Consider the following 26,264-nt stretch of genomic DNA (forward strand, 5'->3'; position numbering starts at 1 on the left):
GGAGTGAATTGAGTGAATACCTACATATTACATGTGCTAGTAAACCAGATTTCGTTATTTTAGTTTTTGAGAGAGAGAGAGGGAAGGCACCTTGGCTAAGGGGGCAGAGGGGAGAGAATCTTAAGCAGGCACCACACCCAGAGTAGAACCTCCCATGGGGCTTAATTTCATGACCCTGAGATCATGACCTGAGCCAAAATCAAGAGTTAGATGCTTGGGGCGCCCGGGTGGCTCAGTGGTTGAGCATCTGCGTTTGGCCCAGGTCATGACCCCGGGGTCCCGGGATCAAGTCCCACATCGGGCTCCATGCATGGAGCCTGCTTCTCCCTCTGCCTGTGTCTCTGCCTCGCTCTCTGTGTGTCTCATGAATAAATAAATAAAATTAAAAAAAAATAAAGTTACACGCTCAAACAATTGAGCCATCCAGGCGTGCCCAGATCTCGTTATTTTAATAAATACCCCTCTTCTGTTGTGAAGAAATTGCCTAAAAGAACAATGATTACATATCTTCCAGCAAGATATCGTTTGAATCCGTTCAAGATGAATTTGAATCTGTCCACAGATTCAAATTTAAGTCTTCAAGTAACTACTACATTAGCCAGTTAAAATTCATAGAGTTTCACGTATTAGGGACCTTTATGAAGTAGGAGGTGTTTGCTGTAGTAGAAGGGAGCACGGTTTAAATTGTCCCTGGTCATAAGGATTTTAAATATGGATAATTGGATTGCATTTTTTAAAAGCATAAGTTTTCTTGATATCCTAGTATATCTCTGGCATTAGCTATTATTATGCACAAGGTTGAAAATTATAACTGACTTCTAGATGGCTTATCGGTTCATTTTTGGGAGGTTTTTATGATTATTTTAGTCTTCAGCTGAGCTATTGCTAAAGCCCCGTGACAGTTGGATCCTGTCTGGTCCCTAAGTGAAGTGATGGTGACTTTAAAAAAAAAAAAAAAAGGACTTTGTACATAGACCATTTGATGGCCTTAGAGATGTCAAATATTTGTGAATTGTTATTTAGAAATTACTTGCAGGTTAAAAAATTGGAGGGGATAATTAGAAATAATACGTTGAGGTGCCTGAGAGGCTCAGTAGGTTAAACATCTGCCTTTGGCTAAGGTCATGGTTCCGGGGTCCTGGGATTGGGCCTCGCATCGGGTGCCCTGTTCAGCTGGGGAGCCTACTTCTCCTTCTCCCTCTGCCCCTCTCGTGCTTTCTCCTTCTCCCAAATAAGTAAAATCCTTAAAACATTAGAAATAACATGCTGATCTTTTTTTTTTTATTAACAACTCTGTTGAGATTCAGTTTATATACTATGAAATTCCTCATCATTTTCAAATAAAGGGGAAATACGGACAGGTGTCAAGTCCCTTCCCTCTATATTAAAGCATTTGAAACAGCAAAACTTATGTTTTCGCTAATAAAATGATATTTTTTGATAATAATGGGATGATCTTTCAGCCTGTTTAAATCTGTAAGCAAGCAAGGCGGGGAGAAAATTTAGAAAAATTTTCTAAATTCCCTGAGGGGACCAGGGAAGATGTAGCAGTTCCCTGTGTTGGAGAAATGGAAATGTCAGAGGATAAACACATGCTGAAACGTGCTGTCCAGTTGGCAGAGTTGTAAAATACTCAAAAACTCTGTTGTGACCTAAGCAGTGACCAGGTTAAAAAGAATTCCTAGAAAAACATCTTTTCAGGTTGTAGGTCGAGGAGACCCTGATGAGAATTGTTTTGATTTCATGATAAATCTTAGTTTTCCCTTTTAGAGCTGATTCCTTTGAACTTGTGTCTGTGAAATGTAGCGTAGGTCCAGAAAAAGTCGTGAAACCCAAGAATAGCGTAGCCAGTAGGATGAAGCCAGCACCCGTGTAACTACCGCATGGGTGAAGAAATAGAACCTTGTCACCTCTTGGGATCACTGGGTAGTTCCCTTCCCCCACTCCAGCGCTCCCGTCGTGGTTACGTTAAGCCTCTCTTCCCCCACCCTGTCGATATATATGTTACGTATCAGTGAATAAAACAGCTTATGGATGGGTCCCTAACCATTAAAGTTCAATTTTCTCTGTCTTGTAAAATCACATTCTTTTTGACTCAACATCAGGTTTGTAAGACCCATCCATGCGGGAACATGCAGTACATTTTGTGTATTTTCGTTGGAATATATACCATTATATGAACACAATACAAATACGTGTCCATTGTATGGTTTGTGGGCATTTGGATTTTCACCAGATTTCTTACTGCTGCTTATTACATAGTTTTGGACGTTAGGGTCTATTAAACCTGAAACACGTGGGCGCGGGTTTCTCAGTGTGATGCCTCCACCCACAGCCTCAGTGTAAGACTTGTCAGTGATGCAAGATTGTCTGGTCCCACCCCGCGGACACGGTGGGACAGACCCCAGAACGGGGCAGGCGCAGGCCCAAATCCATTTGCATCACTCATGAGCTGGTTCATCGTAGGGAAGTAGCGAATCTTTCAGAGCTTCAGTTTTCCCCTCTGCAAAGCAAGGACGATCACATTTTCGGTAAAGATTTAAAGCCGTCGGTGCACGAGGACGATCTGCAGGGCCACGCTCCCGGGGCGGGCGCACGTCAGCCGTGTTAGGGGGATTACCGTGGTGGAGTGGGGCCGTGCTCGTGCCTCCGTAGCTTTCATGCCTTTTACTTTTGTGCTCCCTGCAGGAACGATTCCAGGTGAAGAATCCTCCCCATACGTACATTCAGAAGCTCAAAGGCTACCTGGATCCAGCTGTAACCAGGAAGGTGAGATGGGTTTGTTTTCATGCTTTGTGGTCACTTCCTCAGCAGCGTGTAGGATCCTTCTGCATTAGAGGGACCTTCCTTCGTCTGCCCTGTGGCCTCCGCTGGAGCCTCCAGGAAACCCGTCTCGGGAGACAGACACCATGAGAAAACGGAGGAGAAAGCCAGTCCTGCTCGTGCGAGGACGTGTTTAAAAGTGCTTTCCCGGGAGGGGAGTCCCGTAGCTCTGGTGGCCGGTGCGTCACTGCCGTTCCCGATGACGCAGGGCAGTGAGTCCGGTCCGGAGGTGTTCGGGCCCCTGGAGAAGCAGCCGTAGCAAAGGGAGTACTTGTCTTCGTGCCTCGGTGCGTTTCCGGAGGCCTTGAACGATCACGGGGGCTTTGTCATCCCGGCTATGCCCCCCCGCCCCCCTGTCCTGCGTTGGTGCCGCAGCAGCTTCCCCGGCCAGCCCTGCCCCTGGCCCCGCGGAGGTGAGCAGAGGAGCTGATTCCGCTCCCAGCCGGCTCCCCTCTTGCCCAACAAGCCGTGCTTTGTGCAGCCACACAACTGGCTCGAGCCACTGCCCTGTGGTAGAGTGTGCAGCCGGCACGGCCGTGGGCGGGAGGGGTCCTGCGACGTCGCCGGGCGGGCTGTCCTGGCTCGGGGCTCGGGGCCCGGGGCCGACCTTCCGTGGCAACAATGCCCGGCGCTGAGCCCCCCCCCCCCCCCCGTTGTCTCCGTGTGTGACTCGCGAGGGACAAATGCACATTTCTCGCATTTCCCACTGTCTCCGGGGCTCTTGTAGCAGTCTACGGATCTTCAGCTCCTGCTTCTACCCTAAATACCCCCCACCCCGACTCACCGCCCCTTCCAACAAAGACCAAGCGAACGAGAACAGCTGTCACTTCCCTTTGGACGTTCCCCGGCCTTTCGTCCTGTGCTTAGCAAGAGACCCACGGAAGAAATACGACCCGGGGTGACGAGACTCGACGGTGGGCTCTGCTGCCGGCTGCAGCCGTATGTGACTGGCCTGCGGCGTGGCCTCCTCTTCTAAGAATGTACCTGGACTCTAAGGACCCGAACCCCGCCCCCCTCGGCTCCCTTATGATTCTTGTCTTGCAAGAGCTCCACTTGGGCCTCCAGGTGAGGCAGCCACTTCATTCTTGCCTCTTCCTCGTCTCCTTCCCCAAGGATAGAGCAGCTCTCAATTCCAGCCGATCATCGAGGGTTAGACGAAGGCGCCTCCACCCCCAGCACGACCCAGAAAAAACCCAGGAGGTGTTTGGGGCTGGTTTTTTTGTTTTTGTTTTGTTTTTTTTTTTGAAGGAACAGCAAGATTCTACTTGAGAAATACTTTCAGAAATCCTCCAGCCTGTAGGCCATCGGGCTGGGTGGCTCGGACGCAGCCTTCGGCCGCCTGTCCGGGCCTGCGTGAGGCACGAGGGTTGCTGTTGTGCCCAGAGCGGGTGCCCTCGTCACGCGCGGTGCCGTCCACCCTCCGCGAGGCCCGTGTTCGTCAGACTCTAGGGGAGAATAAGAAACCCCTGAGAATGCTTCAGCTGCATCCCCGCTCCCTCCTGGCACAGGGTCAGCTCTCTTCTGGGACGGTCGCTCCTCACGCAAGCTGCTTCGTCCTGCTCCGTTGCAAACGCGCTGTCAAGGACGGAGACGAGCGTGTGTCTGACCTTCCGTCCTGAGATCGCAGCCCGACGCCGTGTGCTCACCTGGGCGGCTGGGTTTGGTCTGTGCCTCGCCTTCGAGACCATGATTCCTCTGAGGAAAAGGGGAACGGATATCGGACCAACCGGCCCCGCTTTACTAAGATTTCTGCCAGGAGCTGGCAGTGGGAATGGCCGGTTCCACGTCATCGTCGCGCTTAAAGCCCAGGGCAAGGAGGTTTCGCTTGGAACACAGCATGGCCTGCAGTTGGGGTTGAGCTGGGTTGTCCGGCGCTCCCCGACCCGGTGGGGCCCGCTGCCCCTGCAGGCCGCGGTTCTCCTGCGCAGCAGGCCTGGCGCTTGGCTGGCCCGGGGGCGCGGAGGTGGGGGCGCCAAGGGGGTCCCGGGCCCTAGACCCCGCCGGCGCGGGCTGGTCCCCGAGCGGTCGCAGCTCCGGGGCGAGGACCGCGGCACCTGTCACCCTGGGCTGCAGGAGTGCGGTCCCGCCCCGCCTGCCCGGGCACCGCCACCCGCTCCTGGCATCCCTGCCGGGTACAGGCCGTGCCGATGAGCCCCTCGTTCCGACACACGCACCTCCGTCCTCCCGCGGCTCTGCCTTCATGCCCCGTGGCGTCCTTGGTGCTCGGCCGCTGCCTGTGGCTCGTGACGACCTCTCCCTGAGGACCCCGAAGGCCGCCCGGAGCCAGCCTCAGCCGTGCACGAGGCGCAGAGTCCCAAGGCCGCGGTCCGGGACTTGTACACAGGCTGCATCGATCTCTTCTCAAAAGGCAGGGCCCATCAAATGTTCCACCTCCACGGTGGCCTAAACCTCCGGTCACTGTACATGGATGCTTCTGGAGTGAGCTGTGTTCCTAGGAACCAATGTACGTCGTGACCCAGCGAGGTGTGGGGATCGTTTAAAGCTGAGAGGATAGAGAAGCGTACGTTTACTATCAGAGGGGGACTCCTTGAAGAAAGAAAGGCCTGAGGGAGTTCTGGAAGGGTGGTTGGGATTTCGATGGGCCAGGGAATGAGGAAGGCCATCCCCAAAGTAGCAGGGACCTTCCAAATGAGGGCTCATGGGCAGAGATGACTCTGAATGCTTTTCTTTTTTAAGATTTTATTTATTTATTCATGAGAGACACAGGCAGAGGGAGAAGTAGGCTCCCTGCAGGGAGCCCAACGTGGGACTTGATCCCGGGCCCCCAGGATCACGCCCTGGGCTGAAGGAGGTGCTAAACCGCTGAGCCACCCGGGCTGCCCTAAATGCTTATTTTTGGGAAACATTAGGATCTGCAGAAAATAATTCACATGGCATTCCTGGGACAGCTACCTTAGGAAGGCCAGCTTGCCAGGGTGGCTTTTGGATGACGGCTGGGAACTTGCATTTCAGGAGAGCTCATAGCTTTCCCCGTAAGAATGATTCATCGTGCCAACAATATGGCTTGCGCTGGATGCCTTTCTTTCTTTCAAGGAGTCTGGACTCATCTGTGCGAGGCAGAGAATGCCCAAGGGACCAGGCCCCAGTAAAGACCCTAGACACTGAGTCCCTGATGAGCTTCCCTGGTGGACAGCGTGTCACGGGTGCTATCATTTGCGCCGCCTCTGGGGGAAGACTGTGGAAGATTGTGTCTGGTTTCTTCTGGACTCCACCCCATGCACCTTTCCCTCTGTGCCTTGTATCTTTGTGCTTCCCCCTCCACGCAGAGTCCTAGGAGCAAGTCTTAGCAAATCATTGAAACAGACTGTGGGGGGGGGGGTGTCTTTGGGGCTCCAACACATAGGTATAATGATGAATATTGTTGTAGGGCAGGGAGGAATAATTTGCTTGCTCAAAGACACCTAGTACCTGAAATAAGAAATTTTCCCTAGTCCTTTCGCATAAGATGATTTTCATCATGAGAACAAGGTGTGTGCTTTGCAAAAAGAAACGTGAGAGAAGCTCGCTTTAAAAGCAGAGATGAAAAAAAAATAAACAAGCAGAGATATTTTCATATTGTGTTGACCTTATTACAAACGGCAGTTGTGGCAGTTGATAAAATACGTTTTGTGAGACTCTGTGTTCTTGAATTACAGAAATTCAGACGGCGTGTTCAAGAATCCACACAAGTGCTAAGAGAACTGGAAATTTCTTTAAGAACCAACCATATTGGGTAAGTGTGCCCATTTAACGTTTCAGCTTTTAAGGCTTTTGGACGCTTGACGAAGTAACTGAATCCTGTGCAAAGATTGGAGCTTCCTTGCTGATCACTGTAAGTTAGATGGGTGGACCCTTTGTGAGTCCTTGCATTGCTCACTGTCTAAGAATCAGTAGAAGCAGAACAGTCTTTGATTTGCGCCATTTATAACAATCTGAAAATTCTCTGCTTCGATGCAGCAGCGGTTGTGCTTGGGTCTCTTGTGTGCGCAACAATTCCTGGCGAATCAGGAGCTCCCAACAAGTAGCCGAGATCCTGGGATCCTGTGATCCTGGAGGATCTCCGAACCGTCTCTGCAGTTGTCCGAGCTGCCGGTTGAAGCTGCTTCATTGACCTCTGGTCAGCTCCGGAGGGGGAGAGAAGCTGGAGTGAGGTCACCCTACACCCCTCATTGCACTTCGTTGCTCTGAGTCTGTCCCGTGCAAACCCGCTCCAGAAAGTAAAGTCTGGGGAATCTCAGCGCTAAGGCTTTGTAGGAGTTTTCCGTGCGGCTTAGTCTCCAGCAAGTACAACTTGATTACATTCGCCCTTACTCGTAGAATGCCACAATTGTCCGGTACCTCAGAGTGAGGTGATGGAAGGATACTGGGCATCCTATTGTGTAGCTTTAGTTCTTCCTAAATCACCTATTGAACATCCAGCAGGTTATTTAGAGCCTTTGCATTTTGATTCTTGAATTTAACACCAAGAAGACAATAGACTTTAGATCTTTCTCTTGAGACATCCCTTGCAGGTCTATTGGAAATGGAGTTCTGCATGTATGTCACATCATAGTTTTATAGAGTATTTTGTAAAAACACTGCATAAATAAGTTTACTTCGACTTCACACTGGGTTAGGTATAAGCCAACAAAATGGTTAATTTCTGCAGTTACTTCAGAATAAGTTTTTTTTTTTTTTTCAATTGTGGATATGCAAGGCCAATTTATACATGATAAGCTTGGGTGAGAATGTTCACTTCCTAAAGGATAAATTTGTGCATTTGTCACCTTGAGAATATAGTGTTTGGAAAATAACTAATTTCTGAAGTTGATAGTCATTTCCTCTGGGAAAATGAGCTGTCAAACGGCACATCACAGAATCATGATTTGAAAACTGGAAGAGAAATTAAGGATTACCTAGTTCCTCATTTTATAAGTGAAAAGCATTCAGGACCAGAGAAGGTGAGTGACTCCTGCAGAGCCTACAGCTGTACAGCCAGGTGCTGTGGTTCAAAATGTTATTTTTTTTTCTTACATAGTTTAATCTGGCAGCTCTTTCTCTGGAAGGAAGTAAGGTAATCAGAGCTCTGGCATCACAGCAGTGAGGTTTGTCTATTGGGGGTGAAGGTGGTGGTGATTTAATTCAGTTGGGCATCCCAGTGTAGGAAATTGAAATATTTCCCAAAACTTGTGGACGAGGAGCTGGATTCCATTTGGTAAGGGCCAACCCCATCCTGTTGGCACTTCTTCTTGGCCGACAGTGGTAGAATGAGCCGCGGCCAGGGTTTCTGCAGGCCGTCCGGGGGCATCTCTGCCAGCATCGTGGAATAGCGTGAAAATGACCGTCAAATACCAGAGCAAGACCTTCGCCCCCCGTGCAGCACTGGTGACTAGAGGGGCCCTGGTTGGGCCGGAGCCGGTGCAAACCTGTAAGCGATCGAGCGGCCTGCTCTTTAGGAGACTGTGGGCGTGTTGAAAGATTCTTGTATTTCTTTCATCTTTAGCGTCTGAAGTTTGCCTTTGTCTCCCACCACCTGTGTGTGAGACTCGGAGAGCTTTGGCTTTGGCGGCAGAAACATTCATGGGGCCATCGTCTGGTTGTATACGGCCATTTGCTGGCGTGGCCTTCTGTGGAATGAAACCGCATACCAGGGTTTTGACCTGTACTGACTGTCCTGAAAACCCAAGCCCGGGCTGGACGTTAACTCTTATGGAAACTAATTCACTTGACCTCATTTGCCTGGGAAATCTTCTGAATAATGTGAAAATAATCATTTGCCACAGTGAGGAATTCTTGGAATGCAATTTGCTACGTAAGCGATTCCTCTATTTTATTGTACTTTGTTGAGGTGCCGTAATAGAATGGCAATTGGGTGCCCATCTGATTTATGGAGGGCGAGCGATCTGGGTTCAGGTTTTTGCCATGCCCTTGATTAGTCATTAAATAAGTCACTTAGATAAGTTACGTACATTCTTTGTATTTGCTTATCATGTGACCTAAGTTAACTTGTCATCTACAAACGAAGATAATAATTACCAATAGGAATGTTGTAAGGTTAAGTGAGATAACTTACAAAAGACCTACTATAGAGTCTAATTACTCAAAGTATGATAACTATTGTTGTTAGGCTCATTGAAAATAATATTTAATAAGTTGGTAATATCCTGTATCTCTAAGGAATCCCATAGGAGATTGGAGATTGTTACTTTCTCTGTCTGAATTGGCCCTGACACCTAGGAGATTGTGATTCCCAGAAATTAAAAGGAAGAATCACATTTAAAATCCATTTGTCCTGAAAAAAGTTATTTTTGGCACACGCTTGTGTTTTAAGCTTAAAGTCTGGGGCTTTGCTGAGATAACATTCCAAGCTACAGCTTTGTCGAGCAGAGGGTTTGTTCTGAGTTACGATATAAGCCTAAAACTCTATAAATGGAGCAATCTTCTGAGAAAGAAAATTAATTTTCTTTGAGCCAAATTGAAATAAGAATTGGGCTAGAAATAATCTTATTCACTTCCTCTTAGGAACTATAATAATAGAGAAGAATTAGAGGATGACTTACCCAAGCCCTTGAAATGACTTGAAATACCCTTGACTGTGAGAACACGCTGGCTGTGTGGTGTGTCGGATGTCAAGGTGCTCAGACTCAAGAGGGTGGGGATGGGGGCGGCTGGATAGCTTGATGGGCTTTAGGCCGTGGCTCCGAGGCGTGGGTTATCTTTCTCTGCAGGTGCTTTATTTTAATAAAAGTCCCCATTATGATAGAAAATTGCTTTTCATTGCAAGTGCGAGAACGTAGAAGTTCTGAAGGATGCTCATTTTACTTTCTCTCCTTGGAGCTGAGAGGATGGGCCTGAGGTTGTGGGAGGGGTGTGCCAGGGGGCAGAGAGAAGGTTTGCACCAAAGGGAAGGAGCCCAGGAACTCTCAGGGAAGTCTTCCCTCCTGTGCTTTCCGGCGTCTTGGTGAACTAGTTCTGTGGGGCCAGGCCAGGAAAAAAAAAAAAAAAGTAAGGCTGGTTTTAACAGGCGTGCAGCATGTATGTGTGTGGGGGGGGTGTATCGAGCTACCCTAGGATTAATTCACTCTTAGATCTCGATTCTTTGAAATCCTCAAGATTATGATCTTGTCATTTATTAAACATGTTCATTGTGTTATTTATTTCTTAGAAAAATCTTTTTATTGCTGTCCTTTACCTCTGAGTCCCTGTTTTATAGAGTAGGCGACTGAGAGTCCCCCGTTATTCTCTTGTTCTCCGCATAACAGAGAAGCGCTGAGATTTGAACCAAGAAAGATAATGTTCAGATGTTACCTAAACCAGATGGGACTAATTTTTTTTTTTTTTTTTATTTCAGGACTCCTTTACTTTCTTAAATGATTTCGAACCCTAATATATGCTGTTGTTTACATGGGTTTTTTTCCTCTTTCAATGTTTACTGTATTAGAGATTTAAACAGAAATTTTAACTTTGCTCATTCAATAAAATCTAGTATTTATTTTAAAGTAAATAATAAAAATACATAAACTAATAAAATCTAGTATTTATTTTAAAGTAAATAATAAAAATACAGAAACACAAAATAATAAAATCTAGTATTTATTTTAAAGTAAATAATAAAAATACATAAACACAAAATAATAAGCGTAGGGCAGGCAACATATTTTTTGGAAAAATAACTATTTTCCAAAGCAGAAAGAAAAAATTAGGGGCAATAGTGGCATTGATTTACATTTTTACAAATCTCTTTAATATCTCGAAGGCAGCTGGATTCTGGTTCTTTGTCTGCATCTGGTTTGTTGTAAGATGTTGTGTATGTGTGTGAAGATGTATATGGAGAAAACCTGGCCTGACACACACACACGCACTTGAAAAAAAGCACCTTTAAGTGACCTTTTCACATTATTGTGGATATTCGTCTGGTAGTGCACCATCCCTCAAGCAGTGGTAATTTCTTAGGGTTCCTTGCAGTGTGGGATCTGAAACCCCATCAATGAACCTTTGTACTTTGTTCAAGTAAGGTTCACTGTGCCATTTTGAAAGTTGAATAGGTCTTTCTGCCTGTGCATAATTTTGGGTATAACTTCATGAATTGGTCGTTTGGAAAATATTGTTTCGCGGAGTTATTCTGACCTTCTGAAAATCGAGACATTTTATTCAACAATATAAAAACATTCACATTCGTTAATTGTTCCCAGTATCGTCTGAGCATATACTTAAAGTGTCGGGAAGTTGTCAAGCTTGTGGTGGTGAATACAGGTGTCCCCAAATTTTTATTTTTGGGGTTGAAGCCTCAGATTTTATCATGAACAACAAGTGCTGTCAGTTGATTTCCTCGAAGTGACAGGCCCGCTTCATTCACTTTTGAGACACTGTCTGCCACGCACCCGGGACAGGGTCCCCGCAGGCGCTCGTCGCTGGACATTTCATGTAAAAACCAACTGGGTCAGTTTGCGACTCAGACAACCGCACAGGCGCTTTCCCTGGAGACGCCGTGGCCCAGGGCAGCTGAGCGCCTTGTGTGCGCTCTCCGTTCTGCCTCAGGGAAAATCAGAAAAAGGGAAACTCAAGGGACGAGCTTTAATAAAATGCACAGTTTCCGTGGCTTCGCTGAGTCCCATTGCGGGCCCAGCCCTCGGCGCCTTCACAGTGGGGCGAGGACGTGGTGGCTGAGGACACGGGGGGGTGGGGGGGGGTGGAGGACACGGCGGGGGGGAGGACACGATGGGGGAGGACACGGGGGGGGCAAGGACACGGCAGGGGAGGACATGGGGGCGAGGACATGGGGGGGAGGACACGGGGGGGTGAGGACATGGGGGGCTGCTGGGCCTGGCAGCCGCGCTTGCTGCCGTCGGTGCAGCCCGGCCGTGGAGGCCGCTGCTCTCCGAGGGTCTCATGGAAGTAACGGGCTGACCCTGCGCGAGGGCTCGGGCCCCAGTGCTGTGCGCCGGCCCGGGGGCGGGGGGCGGCCTGCTTGTCCCGGGGCTCCGGCCACTGGTGCTGACGCCCGGTGTTGGGGACACCCCTCCGGCACCAGAGCCGCACGGGGAATCCTGCCTCATCCCTCTGCCTCGTGGTCTGGGGTCTGCTGTGTTTGATGCTAGAGATGTGGAGCCACAAAGACCCCCGGACACTTCATTTTCTAGGTCAGAACAGTGAGGCGTTAAATGGGCGGCGGGCGTAGTCCCCCGTGGTGGGCTTTTATCTCCCTGTCTCCTAAGTCACCCAGGGGGGTGTGGGCCCCGTCAAAGCCCAGGGAGGATCTCGCAGCCTGGAAAAGAGGTGAGCCTGTGAAGCTGCACGTCTCCGAGAAGCCGAGTTCTGCTCCAGCCGACCCGTTAGCAACTGCGCAGCGCGTCTGCTCTTCGCTCTGAAAATTCGTCTTTCGGGGCGCCTGGGGGCCCAGCGGGTTAAGGTCGGCCTTTGGCTCACCTCACGATCTCAGGGTCCTGGGGTCGAGCCCCGAGTCGGGCTCCCTGCTCAGGGGGAGTCGGCTGCTCCCTCTCCCTCTGCCCTCCCCCCACTATGTTTTCTCTCTCTCTGCAATAAATAACATCATTAAGAAAATAGCAAAAGAAAATTGTTTCTAAGGCATTTGCACTCAAAGTCAACAAGTGGGAGTGAGGGAATGGCACTAAATTGAAGAAAATCTAATAATAGTCCTTATCCTTAAATCAAAGTCTATGCATATTAGTGTTTTAGGTCAAGAGAATTGTGCCTCTGGCTGTGCTTGGCTCTTTCCCTCCTCTCTCTCTCTCTTTTAAATTTTCTATCTATCTATCTATCTATCTATCTATCTATCTATCTATCTATTGTTTTTAAAGATTTATTTATTTATTTATTCGTGATAGAGAAAGGCAGAGACACAGGAGGAGGGAGAAGCAGGCTCCATGCTGGGAGCCTGACGTGGGACTCGATCCCGGGACTCCAGGATCACGCCCTAGGCCAAAGGCAGGCGCTAAACTGCTGAGCCACCCAGGGATCCCCCCTTTTTAATTTTTTTTAAATTTTTTTTCTTTTAAATTTTCGTATCTGTTTGTCATTTGCCTCCTATCTACTTCGCGGCTAAACTCCCTGAGCGAGAGGCGCTGGTGATTGGGACAGTGACAGGTCCCCGCGTGTCCCGGAGCATCTCTGCCGTTTAGAGGCTGTGCGCCTGGAGAAACAACCAGAAGGCGCTGCGGCGGCAGTGGTGGCTGTCCACTCCTGCACTGGAGTATTTTTATGAGCCATTGAGGTAGAAAATGTGCAACTGAGACTGCTCTGAGGAATCTGGAGCGCAGGGCGACTTTCGTTCTAGAATGAAGACGTCCAGCGCAGCCCGGGGTCCTCCTGCACCCCTGCCCGAGGCCCGCGTCCCCTGCAGCTGGAGCCCGGGGCCGGCGGATGGAGAAGCCGCACAGAAGCCCAGAGGCAGCCCCTGCAGAGCAGCTAGTCCGTGAATTTCCCTAGTGAGCACCAGCCTTTCTTTATAGAAAGAAAATTTATTGATTTTTTTTTTTTTTTTTTACTATTTCTAGGCTTCTAATTATTAGCACTTAAAAATGTCCAGTGCCTCATGAGATGTAGTTACATAGAGAGAGCAGTGAAGATAATGAACTGCAAATACCCCAGGCAGATGCCAGGAAATGGTGCACATGGTGGTTCTGAAGGGAAGAAGCTTCAGCAGAACCGGCGTCGCGCCCCTGGTTGCCGTCCATTCTTACAAGGCCCGACCGACGGGTGATGCTTTTACTTGCCCTCTGGGTCTCTCTTAAATTAAATGTTATTTGCTTCCCTGTGGCTGTGTTTGGTGCATAGTTTATGACGACCTGCCTGAGGCACTTGGGGGAAAATCAGGGATGAGCTGTCCAGGGCTCCTGCCTCGCTGCCTGCAGGGACTAGGGGACTACCTGCCGAGAAGATTAAAAAAAAAGAAGAGAGGGATCCCTGGGTGGCGCAGCAGTTTAGCGCCTGCCTTTGGCCCAGGGCGCGATCCTGGAGACCCGGGATCGAATCCCACATCAGGCTCCCAGTGCATGGAGCCTGCTTCTCCCTCTGCCTGTGTCTCTGCCTCTCTCTCTCTCTCTCTCTGTGACTATCATAAATAAATAAAAAATAAAAAAATAAAAAATAAAAAAAAGAAGAGAAAAAAAAGAGACTGTCACGAATAAATAAATAAAATCTTAAAAAATAAAAATAAAAGAAATAAAATAATAAAAAAAGAAGAGAAGAGCCCCAAACAGGATTCTAAAACAGGCATCCTACGGCCACCAGGTCTTTTTCTTCCTTTAAGACCAAGGTTTTAAGGGATCGTCCTACTGTTGTCCTCCAGCTTACGAAACTGGCTTCCAGAGTAGCTGTCCCGCGCTGCGGAGCCTGGTTTTGCTTGGTGCTTATGGAGGAAGGCAGCTAGTTTTGGGGTGCACTGGGCTGATGTACCTCAAGTTCCATTTCTGTGACGGTAGCAGAACTTTTTACTTATTACTTGTTGGAGTTTTGACCCTAGAGAAGGTTTAATCAGGTACCTAGGTTCTTTGAAGAGGATTGCTCTGGGGGAAATTGGAAGGGGGGGGTGACGGGTGTTGATCTTCCATACCTGAAGGTCGTGGGACCACTCTGCTTCATCTTTAGGAGTCTTTATGAAGTCTTGCAGGGGAAAACGAGTAGAAATTCTCCGCAAAGTGCACTCATGGCCACCACGCAAACGCGAGGTGATGCTGCTTAAGACGAATTTTTAAAAAGGGGTAACAGGCACATGGTATGTCATGTCTTGGCTTTGCTGATGGTCTGCGGTGCCTGCAAGTTTTTAAGAGGTTTTAACATCCATGGAAAAAATTAAGCAAATCATTATCCCTATTGAATTTCCAGGAGCCCCTAAACGCTGGTTCTCGTTGGCTGGTAGCGTGATTTCTGTGGCTTTAGTACGCCGGGAAAGGGTTGGATGTGGATTTGGAATCCTGCCTGGATTTCAGGGCTTATGGCGTCACGTCCCCAGCCTCCCACATTCTCTGTGCAGTCTGGGCCCCTTTAGCCACCAGGCTGGGGGTCAGTGGTGGAAAATGAACATGTAACAGGTTGCTCCTTTAGGACGCTCCGTGCAGGTTAGCTGGAGTCTCCTGAGGATAGAACGCAAGGGAGGTGCGTGGTACCTTTTGCCCCCTCTTCTTGCACATTGAAATGCTGTGGGGTTTGTTATGGTTGTTGTGTTAGTATTTGATTTAGAGATTTTGGGGTGGGGGCAGAGGGAGAGAGAGTCCTGGAGCCGACACCCCACTGACGCAGAGCTGGACCCCGGCTCCTCCCCAGGGCCCTGGGATTCAGGACGTGAGTGGGACCAAGTCAGACGCGTATCTGCCGCACCACCCGGGTGCCCTGACCTGCTGTGGCTGCTCTAGTTTGCTGTCTGGGGAAGTTTCCACCAGGCGCGATGGAGTCGGGGCCTTCCTACATCACGTCCGCGCACCGGACGGAGCAGCAGCAGCGTGCACCGGGCTCCCAGGCGAGCGTGCGATGAGCCTCTGTAACAATCGTCTTTATTTTTTCACAGATGGGTCAGAGAGTTTCTGAATGAGGAAAACAGAGGTCTTGACGTTCTGGTGGAGTATCTCTCGTTTGCACAGTACGCAGTGACGTAAGTAAGACCTGGCCTGTCGGCTTCTGAATATCCACGTGGTCACGGAAGGTGCCAGGGAGCAGCTCGGTTCTGGGTGCACGGAGGGCGGACCCGGGGCAGACGTGCTCGGGCTGGGGGGGCTGGCTTCCACCCCAGTAGCGGAGGGCAAATCACACAATCGCTTTTAGAAATGCTTTTTTTTTTTTTTTTTGAAGGTGGGAAAATCGGGATCCCTGGGTGGCGCAGCGGTTTGGCGCCTGCCTTTGGCCCAGGGCGCGATCCTGGAGACCCAGGATCGAATCCCACATCAGGCTCCCGGTGCATGGAGCCTGCTTCTCCCTCTGCCTATGTCTCTGCCTCTCTCTCTCTCTCTGTGACTATCATAAATAAATAAAAATTAAAAAAAAAAAAAAATGAAGGTGGGAAAATCTGTTCTATTTATTTATTATTATTTTTTAAATATTTTATTTATTTATTCATGAGAGACACAGAGAGGGAGAGAGAGGCAGAGGGAAGAGCGGGCTCCATGGAGCCCGACGTGGGCCTCGATCCCAGGTCTCCAGGGTCACGCCCTGGGCCGAAGGCGCTAAACCGCTGAGCCCCCTGGGCTGCCCTAGAAATGCTTTTAAGGCAGAAGTAAAAAGGGGAGAAAAATCCCCGGCGGAGCCCTTATCCAGGGAGGGGCCCTCGCCGCCCGCTCCGTCCGCCGCCCGTGGAAGGCCCTCGCGGCGCCGAAGGCCGATGCCGCCCCGTGAGCGGAGACGGCGAGACGCACAGAGCTCGGAGCTTTCCCTCCTTGTGTATGCACCCGTCTGCGTGTGTGCCCGCGCGTGCTGCTGAGTGCAGGGGGCCGGGGGCAGATGGACGCGATGCGGCGGCGCGGGCGGGGGGAGCACACCGCCGGCTTCCCTTTATTTTGCCTTCTGTGCGTGTGTGTTGGGGGGCCTTGCCCTTCGTAAGGCGAAGGGGGAGAAGTTGCAGCGGGGCAGGAAGGAAAATCAATTTACTTAACCTTGTGTTTTGTGAATTCGTAACATTTTCCCATTTGCTAGGCTTCTGGAAGGGTTTACAACAGATGTGAAGACTGTACCTTTGGATGAGACAGTCTCTTCTCCACATTTCCTTTAGTCAGAGAACACGTAGTATCCAGATTCGCCCTCCCTCACGCACACACAGACTGAGGAAGTGATACTGCATTTTTAATTTGCCCGGAAGACGTGTTGGCCGGGGGTGGCTCTCTCCGTCTTGGATGCTCCCAACAGGCCGGAACGTGTTTGGGTGTTGCATCACCCCAAGGAAGCTCCGGGACCTGAGCAGATGTTGGCCTCGGCACTCCCTGGCTCCTCCCTGCGGGCGTGCAAACCGGAGGTCTAACACACTGGCCTGGCCCGGGCGGTCCAGGTTTGCTCACTCCCGAATCTGACGTGGGTTAGAGTGTGAGCACCCACGGACAAGTCCTCTTTCTAATAGGTGGTCCTCTGAGACCGTCCTGGTGTTCACGGCATTTTCTTCCAAAGGTCGTTTCTAATCTGTGTCCCGTGTGTCAGGAACCGCCCCCCTCCGCGCCCTCCGTGCTCCCCACCAAGCGCAGTGATGGGCCCTGGACCCGCTGCGGAGCTTAGGACCTGGAGTAGCTGAGGAGCTCCGGCTGGGGAAGGACGGCCTGGGCTTGCTGTGTAGGGAACGTTGGCCACGATTAGCCTTTTACCTGCATCACCGGGGAGCCGGGGAGCCCGTGTGCGCGGTTCCCACGCATGTCCGCACCTGAGACCGTGGGGAGGGGAGGCACCGCATGAGAGCGAGCCAGCAGCCGATCAGAATGCAGAGCTTTGGTTTCCCGCTCTGCTCCTTTATTTTTTACTTTTCTTAAAGCATTACCTTTACATTCTCCGCTTATCAGTTTCGGTTTTGTTTTGCTGTATTTAGATAAATCATGCAGAGAGCCTAATTCATGTTCTTTCTTGAAACGAATGGGCTAAAAACTCCTTGCTGATCATTGGCTTGGGGCACTTCCCCACGCAGGCGCAGGCCCCGGAGCCTCCGCCCGGACACAATTGCCAGACCCATTCACTGACTGACGACCCATTAGGGGCCGCCCCCTGGGTTAGTACTTAGTAGGACGGCGCTGCCTGGCTTACAGATGACGGTTCTAGCAAAACATTTTATTTTGGTGATGCTGCCCTTACACAAAGTCATACCCTCTATTCCCAATATGTATCGTTAGGGTCTCCTCTGCGAGAGCCACCCGATAGCCACCCAATCTCCCGTATGGTGATAGTTGTAGCTGCCTTTTGTTTATTCTCTGTCTAATCAGGTGTTTCTGGGCAGAACTAGAGGTAGAAACAATTGATAAACTATTTTTTTCTTTTTGAGAAAGCAGAGCTACTGTCTCTGGGAAAATGCATAGAATACAAAGGCCTGACTGTTTAAAAATCTTGTTCCTAAAATTATACAAGAATGAGCAACTTGCCATTTATTCTAACATGGTCAACATGAGTAATAACCTCAAAGAATGTCAGAGAAACACCAGCTCTGCTTTAAAGTGCAGCACATTGGGAAGAGATTCCAAAATCAAAGCAAAATCCATAACTTTGCAAGTAATGTATCACATATGGTTGGAAAAGCACGCTTGCCAACACACTAGGAGAAAATGCTCAGTGAAAATTGATGTGTAGGAATAAATTAGTAGAAGCCTACATATTGACTTGTTAAAGCAAAATGAAGACAGCTGTAAGCTCTTTCCTTCCCTTCCACCATGGCAGTGTCAGCAGTTGGCGACTTAGTAGGCCTTGTAGTAAGATACACGTAACACGTTGCTATTTATTTTTCCCCCCTTGTTCAACTATTCTTTTGCTTTGCCTGGTATTTGTCGTTTTGTATTTTCGAAGCTAACACCGAGTCCGTGGGAGTCCTTTGGGGTTGCCCTTCCGGGGCTCCCTGTTTGCAGAGACCACCCACGGTAGGGTGGACAGGAAGGAGCATGTCATGCAAATCCATGTGTTTGCGGGACTGGGAGCTTTTAAGTCTTCAGCGGCATTTCTCTTTCGTTTTAGTTTTGATTTTGAAAGTGTGGAAAGCACTGTGGAGAGCTCGGTGGACAAATCAAAGCCGTGGAGTAGGTCCATCGAGGATCTGCACAGAGGGAGCAACCTGCCATCCCCCGTGGGTAACAGCGTATCCCGCTCAGGAAGACACTCTGCGCTGCGGTGAGTTCCCTGACTCAGAGGAGGCGGGTGTGTAGGGTGTGTAGGGTGTGTAGGGGATGCGGGGCAGCAGGGGGCCTCGCTCTGTGGGTGATCCTGGGCTGCCTACGCTGAATCTCTCCAACAGCACTTGCGTCTCCAATGATGCCCATGGAAGTTTCTTCAGGGGTTCATGGGATCATCACTTGGGCAACACTCTGCAGCTTTAAATAGTTTTCAGGAAACACCACAACTTCATTAGGCACAGAAGGAAAATTCTACCAAATGCAAGGAATGCAGTGGCCTCCTGCACAGATAATTTTTCAAAAGCAGGGAAATGCTAACTTTGTGATTTAGGCTCCGTTGTCCGGGGAGGGGCAGCACCTCTTGAGATTTGAGGATCTCGAGAATTCCCTGTTGACTATTCATAGTCTTCTCCTCTCCCTTCTTCGAGTGGTAGTTCAGGAGTGTGTTCTGTGGGACTTGTCCCTAGGTGTACGTGTGAAATGCTGTAGTGATCGTTTTTATTAAATAAATGCTTTTTAGGGCAGTGTTCCTTTGGTTAGGTGTGCTCAGTTGCCGACTTCTTGTGTCCCCCTAAGGATGCCCTCTCTAGTCATTCATGGCTGAAATGCCACCGCACTAACGAAGGCCGGTGCTGCCTGCCTGTACGCCTCACAGGTGTGCTACCACTGAGATGGTCGATTCACTCTTACCTACAATCATTCATTCACTGGAAAATATTTTTTGAGCTTCTGTAATTTGCCAGGCACTGTACTTAGCGTGAAGATCCATGGATGGGTAAATCAGGACTTCCGCCTGTCAAGATAGAGGTGGCATCCAGAGCAAGTTCATAAATCGTCTAATAAAATTTTTATTAATAAGCCCCTCCTTCCCCACTGTTGCTTATTCTTTGCAGCTTGAGAACTTTATGTCCCTTATTTCAGGCTTGAGCTGGCAAGTGGATGCTGCTCCTGTCAGTGTTGGAGATCCCCATGGGTACTGGGTCCTTGGTCGTAGGGTCCGTGTGTCAAGTAGCAAATCGCTGAAAATGTGGCTTTCAGACTTTAAATGTGATTAGTCTTTTAATAACCTCTTGTCCCTTTGACTTGGGTTCTGGTCAAAGAAAGTTAATACCTCGATAATGAAGTTCAGTTTTGCTGAAGGGTTTGACATTTGAATATGATGCTTCCAATCAACCTTTCAGATTTTCCGTGTTTGGAAATGCCAGGAATATTAATGGGTTTTGAATGGTTCCGTAATAATGAAGAGCAGTGTTTCATTCCATCTCGTGGTATTTGCAACAGGCCAAGAGCTATAGGACTTGCTAGTCTGCGTCAACTTTACATGTGGACAAGGCTGATTTGGAAGTTGAAGAAAGGGCGTTCGTGCCCGAAGAATTCCCTAATGACCTTCATATGCGAATGGAAACTCTTACCGTTAGTATAGATATAATTATGTGCAAGGAATTTAATTGACAAAGCACATTTTAATTTGCCTTTTTTTTTTTTTTTTTTTTACCATTTCTTACCTGGAATGTATCACATATGGGCCAGCCAAAACCTTAATAAGTATTCATTTTTCTCATTAATAATTGATTATGCCTAGTTTTGAACTACTGAAGACTGTTCATTGAGATCATGTAGTTTGTGGAATAATGAAGGAGGCAATAAAATCTGGGAATTTTTTGATTCAGGGAGGACTGAACCCTAGAAGGCGTGGTCCAGGGAGGGACATCCGTGTCCAGCCTCACTTGCTCGACAGTTGGCTCAAGGTAGACCTTGCTAGAATTCATTCTAAATTGGAAAAATAGACCAAACATGTAGAGAGAGACGTGATGGAAATGCTATTCTAAGAGACTCAGAACCTAGCAGATGTGCCAGAAGATGACCAGCCAAGGAACCAACATCACATTCTTCTGGAGGAACAGAACATTAGGATTTCCTTTGACTCTTCCTTCATGGGCTCTAGGAACTCCAGAAAATCAACGCGGCAGTAACTTTCATGCCTCTTCTTGGCCTGAGGCTTAACAGTGCAGATCAGTGATACTCCAGCACATGGAGTTGTGCCTGGATTCTGACTCTTCCTTGGGTTATTTGATAGCATCTGTGACTTTAAAACAAAACAAAACAGCAATCCGAAGTACAGGCATATGGTACATGTTGCTTTTCATAAACTCAAAGATTGTTTACATTTTTTTTCTCTTCCTCCTCCACCTCCTCTCCCCTTGCTTTGCTCCCCACACTTCCTTCACTTTCTGGCTTTCTTTGCATCGTCCTTTTTCATCCCGCCATCTCAGTGCTGATTGTCTTCTCTTCCTCTACTTTGTTCTTTCCTGTCCTACTGTCTTCTCTTGCTCCGGTTCCATTCATTTCATACGCCGCCACCAGATTGGTTTCTCTGCCTGAGTATCTTCAGTTCAAATGCCACCAGAGCTGCTTCTCCCCCTGTTGCCTCTGGAGCAGCTTCAGTTTACACACTGGTGATGAGGCTTCAAACCGGAAAATCTCGTAAGTCACGGGTGCACATGATACCCACGAGAGCTTGTAGTGCATGGTGGCAGGGCATCAGGACTGCTCCCCATGTTATAATATGATAACGTCATGGCTCACCATCACCCTGTACTGGAGTAAAGCCCACTGCCTTTTACGCTTGGATGCACTCTGTTATCATATTATGATTCCTTAGTTTAAGAATCTGACCCTTGAAGGTGTATGGTCTTAATGTTACAGTTTTGGGGGAAACGATACAAGGGTATTAATTCGTGTTCTGTAGCTTATTCGGGTAGCTTTGTTTGATGGGAATATGTCTTCTGTATCCAAATGCAGATTTTTAGTTTCCTCATCTTAATCTCCAGATAATAACATAGATTCCATAGTCTTGTCCTCTATCACCTGGCAAAAAGTATTAAACTTAGAAAAGGAAATGAGATTTTAAGAAATCTAAAACACTTTACAAATGTTTATTAATGACAAAGAAAACCAGTGCTTTTATTTTATTTTATTTTTTTAAAGATTTTATTTATTCATGAGAGACACAGAGAGAGGCAGAGACACAGGCAGAGAGAGAAGCAGGCTCCATGCAGGGAGCCCGATGTGGGACTCGATCCTCGGACTCCAGGATCATTCTCTGGGCCAAAGGCAGGCACCAAACCGCTGAGCCACCCAGGTGCCCCAAAAACAGTGTTTTTAAACAAAATTTTAACATTGATGCACATTCTCCTCTTTATCTTCAGACTTTATTGTTTATTTAAAATGGATGATTAAAAATTTTAGGGCAGGACATTGACCTTTAGTTATATTAGCTGTTACATTCTGTGTTACCATGAATTTGTCTGCTTGGCCAGTGGTAAAAATGTTGATGTGGATGCAGAGGACCGGGATTGTGCTCCTTGTAAGCCTAGAGCAGGGTGTTCCTTCAGGTAAGATTTCTGTTGATGTGGCTGTAGGTCTAGCTACAATAAGTGATGCTCTATATGCACATGTGTGATGCTAGGTTTTTGAAGACAAAGGTTGTATTAATTCAGGTGTAAGAGAAAGTGATTTTTAAGAACGTTTAATGCCATTAGACTTAAATAAGGAGTGGCACAGACAGTAAATAAACGTTTTGAGTTTTTTAAGAGTTTTTATTTATTCATTTGAGAGAGAGCGAGCCTGAGCAGGACCACAAGCAGAGGGAGAGGGAGAAGCAGGCTCCCTGAGGAGCCAAGAGCCCTATGCAGGGCTCGATCCCAGGACCCTGTGATCATGACCCGAGCCAAAGGCAGATACTTAACCAACTGAGCCCCCCACGTACCCTATGTTTTGAGTTTTTAAAGAAATGCGTGGAATATTCCTCAGCCATTAGAAATGACAAATACCCACCGTTTGCTTCAACGTGGATGGACCTGGAGGGTATTATGCTGAGTGAAATAAGTCAATCGGAGAAGGACAAACATTATATGGTCTCATTCATTTGGGGAATATAAAAAATAGTGAAAGGGAATAACGGGGAAAGGAGAAGAGATGAGTGGGAAATACCATAAAGGGAGACAGACCATGAGAGACTCCTAACTCTGGGAAATGAACTAGGGGTGGTGGAAGGGGAGGAGGGCGGGGGGTGGGGGTGACTGGGTGACAGACACTGAGGGGGGCACTTGACGCGATGAGCACTGGGTGTTATTCTGTATGTTCATAAATTGAACACCAATAAAAAATAAATTTATATAAAAAATAAAATAAATAAATGCGTGGAGCACTAGGAGCCTGCAAGAAGGGGTCAGATTTTAATTGGGACTTTGGGTGATGGCCAGAGCTGGTGTTTGGGCTGAGGAAAGTGCTTCTGGTGGAAGTAAAGTGAAGAAGCAGGAGATGAGCAAAAGCTTACAGCAAAGATGAGGCATGTTTGGGAAAAAGGGGAAGAGCCTGTCTTTTCTAGAACAGAAGCTTTGTGACGGGGCAGAGGGTGATTTAATGGAGAGATTAGGTCCTATACATCCAAACAAAGCTGGAAAGGCCTTGTAGGTCACTCCAACTGACCCCAGTGTGTTGAGGAAATCAGGATCCACATTTCCTCTAAGATGTTAACTTCTGTAAGTATTTATCCCTATGATTCCCAGAACAAATTTCACTGTTTTTCCTGAGCTTACTATGTTAAAGGAATGAGATCTCCTGAATAGTCACCATTCCATTTACCCCCTATATCTTTAGTGAATTTACACAAAGAGATGGACTTTAAATTTAGATCTTTGTTGATGCATATTTTTTTTTCATGGAACTGATTTTTTTTTAGAGTATTTAAAAATAGTCACAAAGATGTAGATAACATTGGTATAATTTTTATTGGGAAGAAAAGCTGAGTGTCACCTCCGTGCTAGGCACCGTTCTAAGGACCTTCCGTGATTTACTGCTCACAGTGGTTTTATAAGAGAAATAAATAGGAGAAGTTTCTTCTCCCTGAGAAGAAACTGAGGTCTCTGGTGGTTAAGCAGCTTGCCTGGGATCAACCAGTGAGTATGAGAGGGAGGATATGAAGTGAGCTGGCTCAAATCCAGCTTCTAAGCCATATTATCCTGCCTGCTTATGCACAGGATGATTTTTTTTCTCTACCTTCAGTAAGAAACCTGTTTTCACATCAGGGTGTGCACATGTCTTTACGGGAGTTGTGCCCTGCAGGAGGAGCATTTGCTAATACTTCTCAGAAGAAGTAGCCTTTTTCTACTTCAGGCAAAGATGCCGAGGAGCTCGTAGAGACCCCAGTCAACATGCTGGTCGGTGTAGCTGATCAATCTAGCTATCACAAAACAGAAACATGAAAAGGTGTTTCCTAAACAAATGACAAGAGTAAGACAAAAAGTTCTGTATTTATGCAATTTGACTGTCACCTATTTGCAGATGGGATGGCATTCAAAGGGAAGGTTGTTAAAGAAAACAGTCTTTTTTTTTTTTTTTTTTTTAACCAAAGGGGAGATTATGAGTGAGGTTTTCTCAAAAAAAAATTTTATAATGTTTTGGAACAGACCTAAAACACATGTAGTATATACCTATGAGTCCGTTAGGGAGAGGCCACATTATAAAGAATCTTGAATTTTCGAGTTTGGTTTCATTTGTTCGGCAGTGGCATCGGAAATCGTATGAGGTGGTTGATCTTTTCAAGTGTGCAGAGCCTGGCGAATGTACTGGATGTTGAGTGGGGGAAGATTGCTGACACTTGGACCTATGCAGAGGGTATCCGACAACCTAGGACATAGAGCAAAGGCCAAGTAAGATGTTCTGAAATTGACTCGGTGGTCCCAGTGGTAAAGAGAACGTTTTGTATATGATTGAAGAGAAAGAGAATCATTAGTAGAGACAGCCAAGTTGGAATCTGGAGGGGTCTCAGGCATGATTCGTTGGATACATCTCGTCAGCGAGGCGCCGTGCCAAGCCCCTTCTCTCCAAGGAGCTACCTGCGTCCTGCAGACCAAGTCCCTCGCGGGCCGTTGGCCCATATGCCGTCGATGAGGCTTTACTGCAATAGATACTTGGGTTCGCGGCAGTTTTCCTGATCATATTCAGATAATGTGGGAACACAACTCTGTACCCGTTTGCTCATAAAGTAAGAGGTATTCTAGAAGAAGACTGGAGCTCTTGGAAGCCCCTTCAAGTTCTTTTATTTCAACAGTAGCGTTTTACCTTGAATTTTAATTGTTGGGGAAGAAAGTCATGTAACCTCTTAGCTTTGAACCATTATAATAGGAGGTTAGAAAAAAAATCTCTGAATTGTGCATTCAGAAGCTAAAGCATTTTTTTTCATTTTGATTCACAAGGAGAACTCCGTTCTGATCATTTGCCAGTTTGTGTAAATTAGGTGTGCAATTTCTAAAATGATAGCTAGTCTCTGTTTGCTTCCCTCTTCTGCCCCCAAGTTATACAAAATCAACTCAGATCTTTAATGGTCTTCGTTATTGGGAGTTGTAATCTGTATTTTTGTTCTAATGTGTTCCTCCTTCTTAACTCAAACTTCCTGTATGGGAAGATACTGAAAAATCTATTTCCATAGAATCCAACTTAAAGGAGGAAGAAACTATGAAGAAAAATAGATTAAAAGTTATTCTCAAAGCTTGAGTTCTCTCTGTTCATCAGATTAGATGGCAGGTACTGACTGAAATTTTCATTACCACTGAATTTAGAGAGAAAAGGAAAATAAAGAATAAAGACAAAAAAAATAAAAAGGTAAAAACAAAAAGCAAGAGAAAAGAAGTGGGAGAAGAAAGAATGAGGAGACTGTCATTACAGGCAGCATTTGAATATTATTTCTTTTTTAAAAATATTTTATTTATTTATTCATGAGAGACAGAGTCAGAGACACAGGAGAGGGAGAAGCAGGCTCCATGCGGGGAGCCTGACCAGGACTCGATCCCAGGACCCCGGGGTCATGCCCTGGGCTGAAGGCAGATGCTCAACTGCTGAGCCCCCCAGGTATCCCTTGAATATTATTTCTGGGGGAAGAGAAATGTTGAAGAAACCCCTTAACCTGATAGACTTTTGTCCTGAAGATCTGAGGTTCCAGAAAATGTAGTAATTATCTATAAAATAAAGGCTTTCTAAATTTGCAGACTTTGTAAAAAAATAATCTGCAACGACAGACTTTCGGTTTTACTCTTCAGCACATTTTCTAAGCAGAGACAACCGAAGGTATTGGGCTGTTGTGTTTCAGATTTTTGTATTCTTTTGTTTATTTCAAGTTGAGAAAAGAGAAAAAATGTACTTGAGTTAAGAGTGTACACATTTCGGCTTTTCAGCTAGGAGCTTGTTTTAATGGCCCTGCTAGTGACAGTGGTGACAGCTTTAATTAGAGCTTGTGGTGCATATGCCACACTGGCAGGTGGGTCAAACCTTTCCCGCTCTGAGAAGCTCCGACTTCACTTGTTTCACCTCTTCGTCGGGTCTTTTCTCCGATGGAAGACCAACTGAGAGAGGCTGAGATATGGAAGTCGTCCGGCCGGGGTACTGCTCACAGTCCTCTGGTTGGCAGAGACGAGGCTCAGGGACCGGACGCACCTGTTGTGAGATTACATTAATTCCTGTAAAGAACTTGGCTCAATAGTGAGTAGTCGGTCAATGCTAACCACATAGGATTGAGGGAAAAATCGAAGATGCCTCAGGAACTTCCTACAGCTGGTCCAGGACCTTTATCCACAAGACTTATCAGTATGTGAAGGGTGCTTTGCC

General features: G+C 47.5%; 1 protein-coding gene across 12 annotated transcripts in view; it reads left to right on the forward strand.

Annotated features, from left to right (window-relative positions):
- The window catches only part of FMNL2 (formin like 2), a 261,812-nt gene that overhangs the window by 159,862 nt on the left and 75,686 nt on the right, over window positions 1-26,264 (forward strand). For all 12 annotated transcript variants that reach the window (XR_012013348.1, XR_012013349.1, XM_072789227.1 and 9 more), the window contains exons 3-6: window positions 2,689-2,769; window positions 6,480-6,556; window positions 15,326-15,409; window positions 18,445-18,597. Coding sequence is in view for 10 of the 12 variants with exons in the window: in XM_072789227.1 (XP_072645328.1) it covers window positions 2,689-2,769; window positions 6,480-6,556; window positions 15,326-15,409; window positions 18,445-18,597 (395 nt within the window). In the remaining 2 variants the exon portion in view is untranslated. The remainder of the gene's footprint in view (window positions 1-2,688; window positions 2,770-6,479; window positions 6,557-15,325; window positions 15,410-18,444; window positions 18,598-26,264) is intronic.

This window comes from Canis lupus, chromosome 20 (genome assembly GCF_048164855.1).
Source record: "Canis lupus baileyi chromosome 20, mCanLup2.hap1, whole genome shotgun sequence".
NCBI classification, from domain to species: Eukaryota; Metazoa; Chordata; class Mammalia; order Carnivora; family Canidae; genus Canis; species Canis lupus.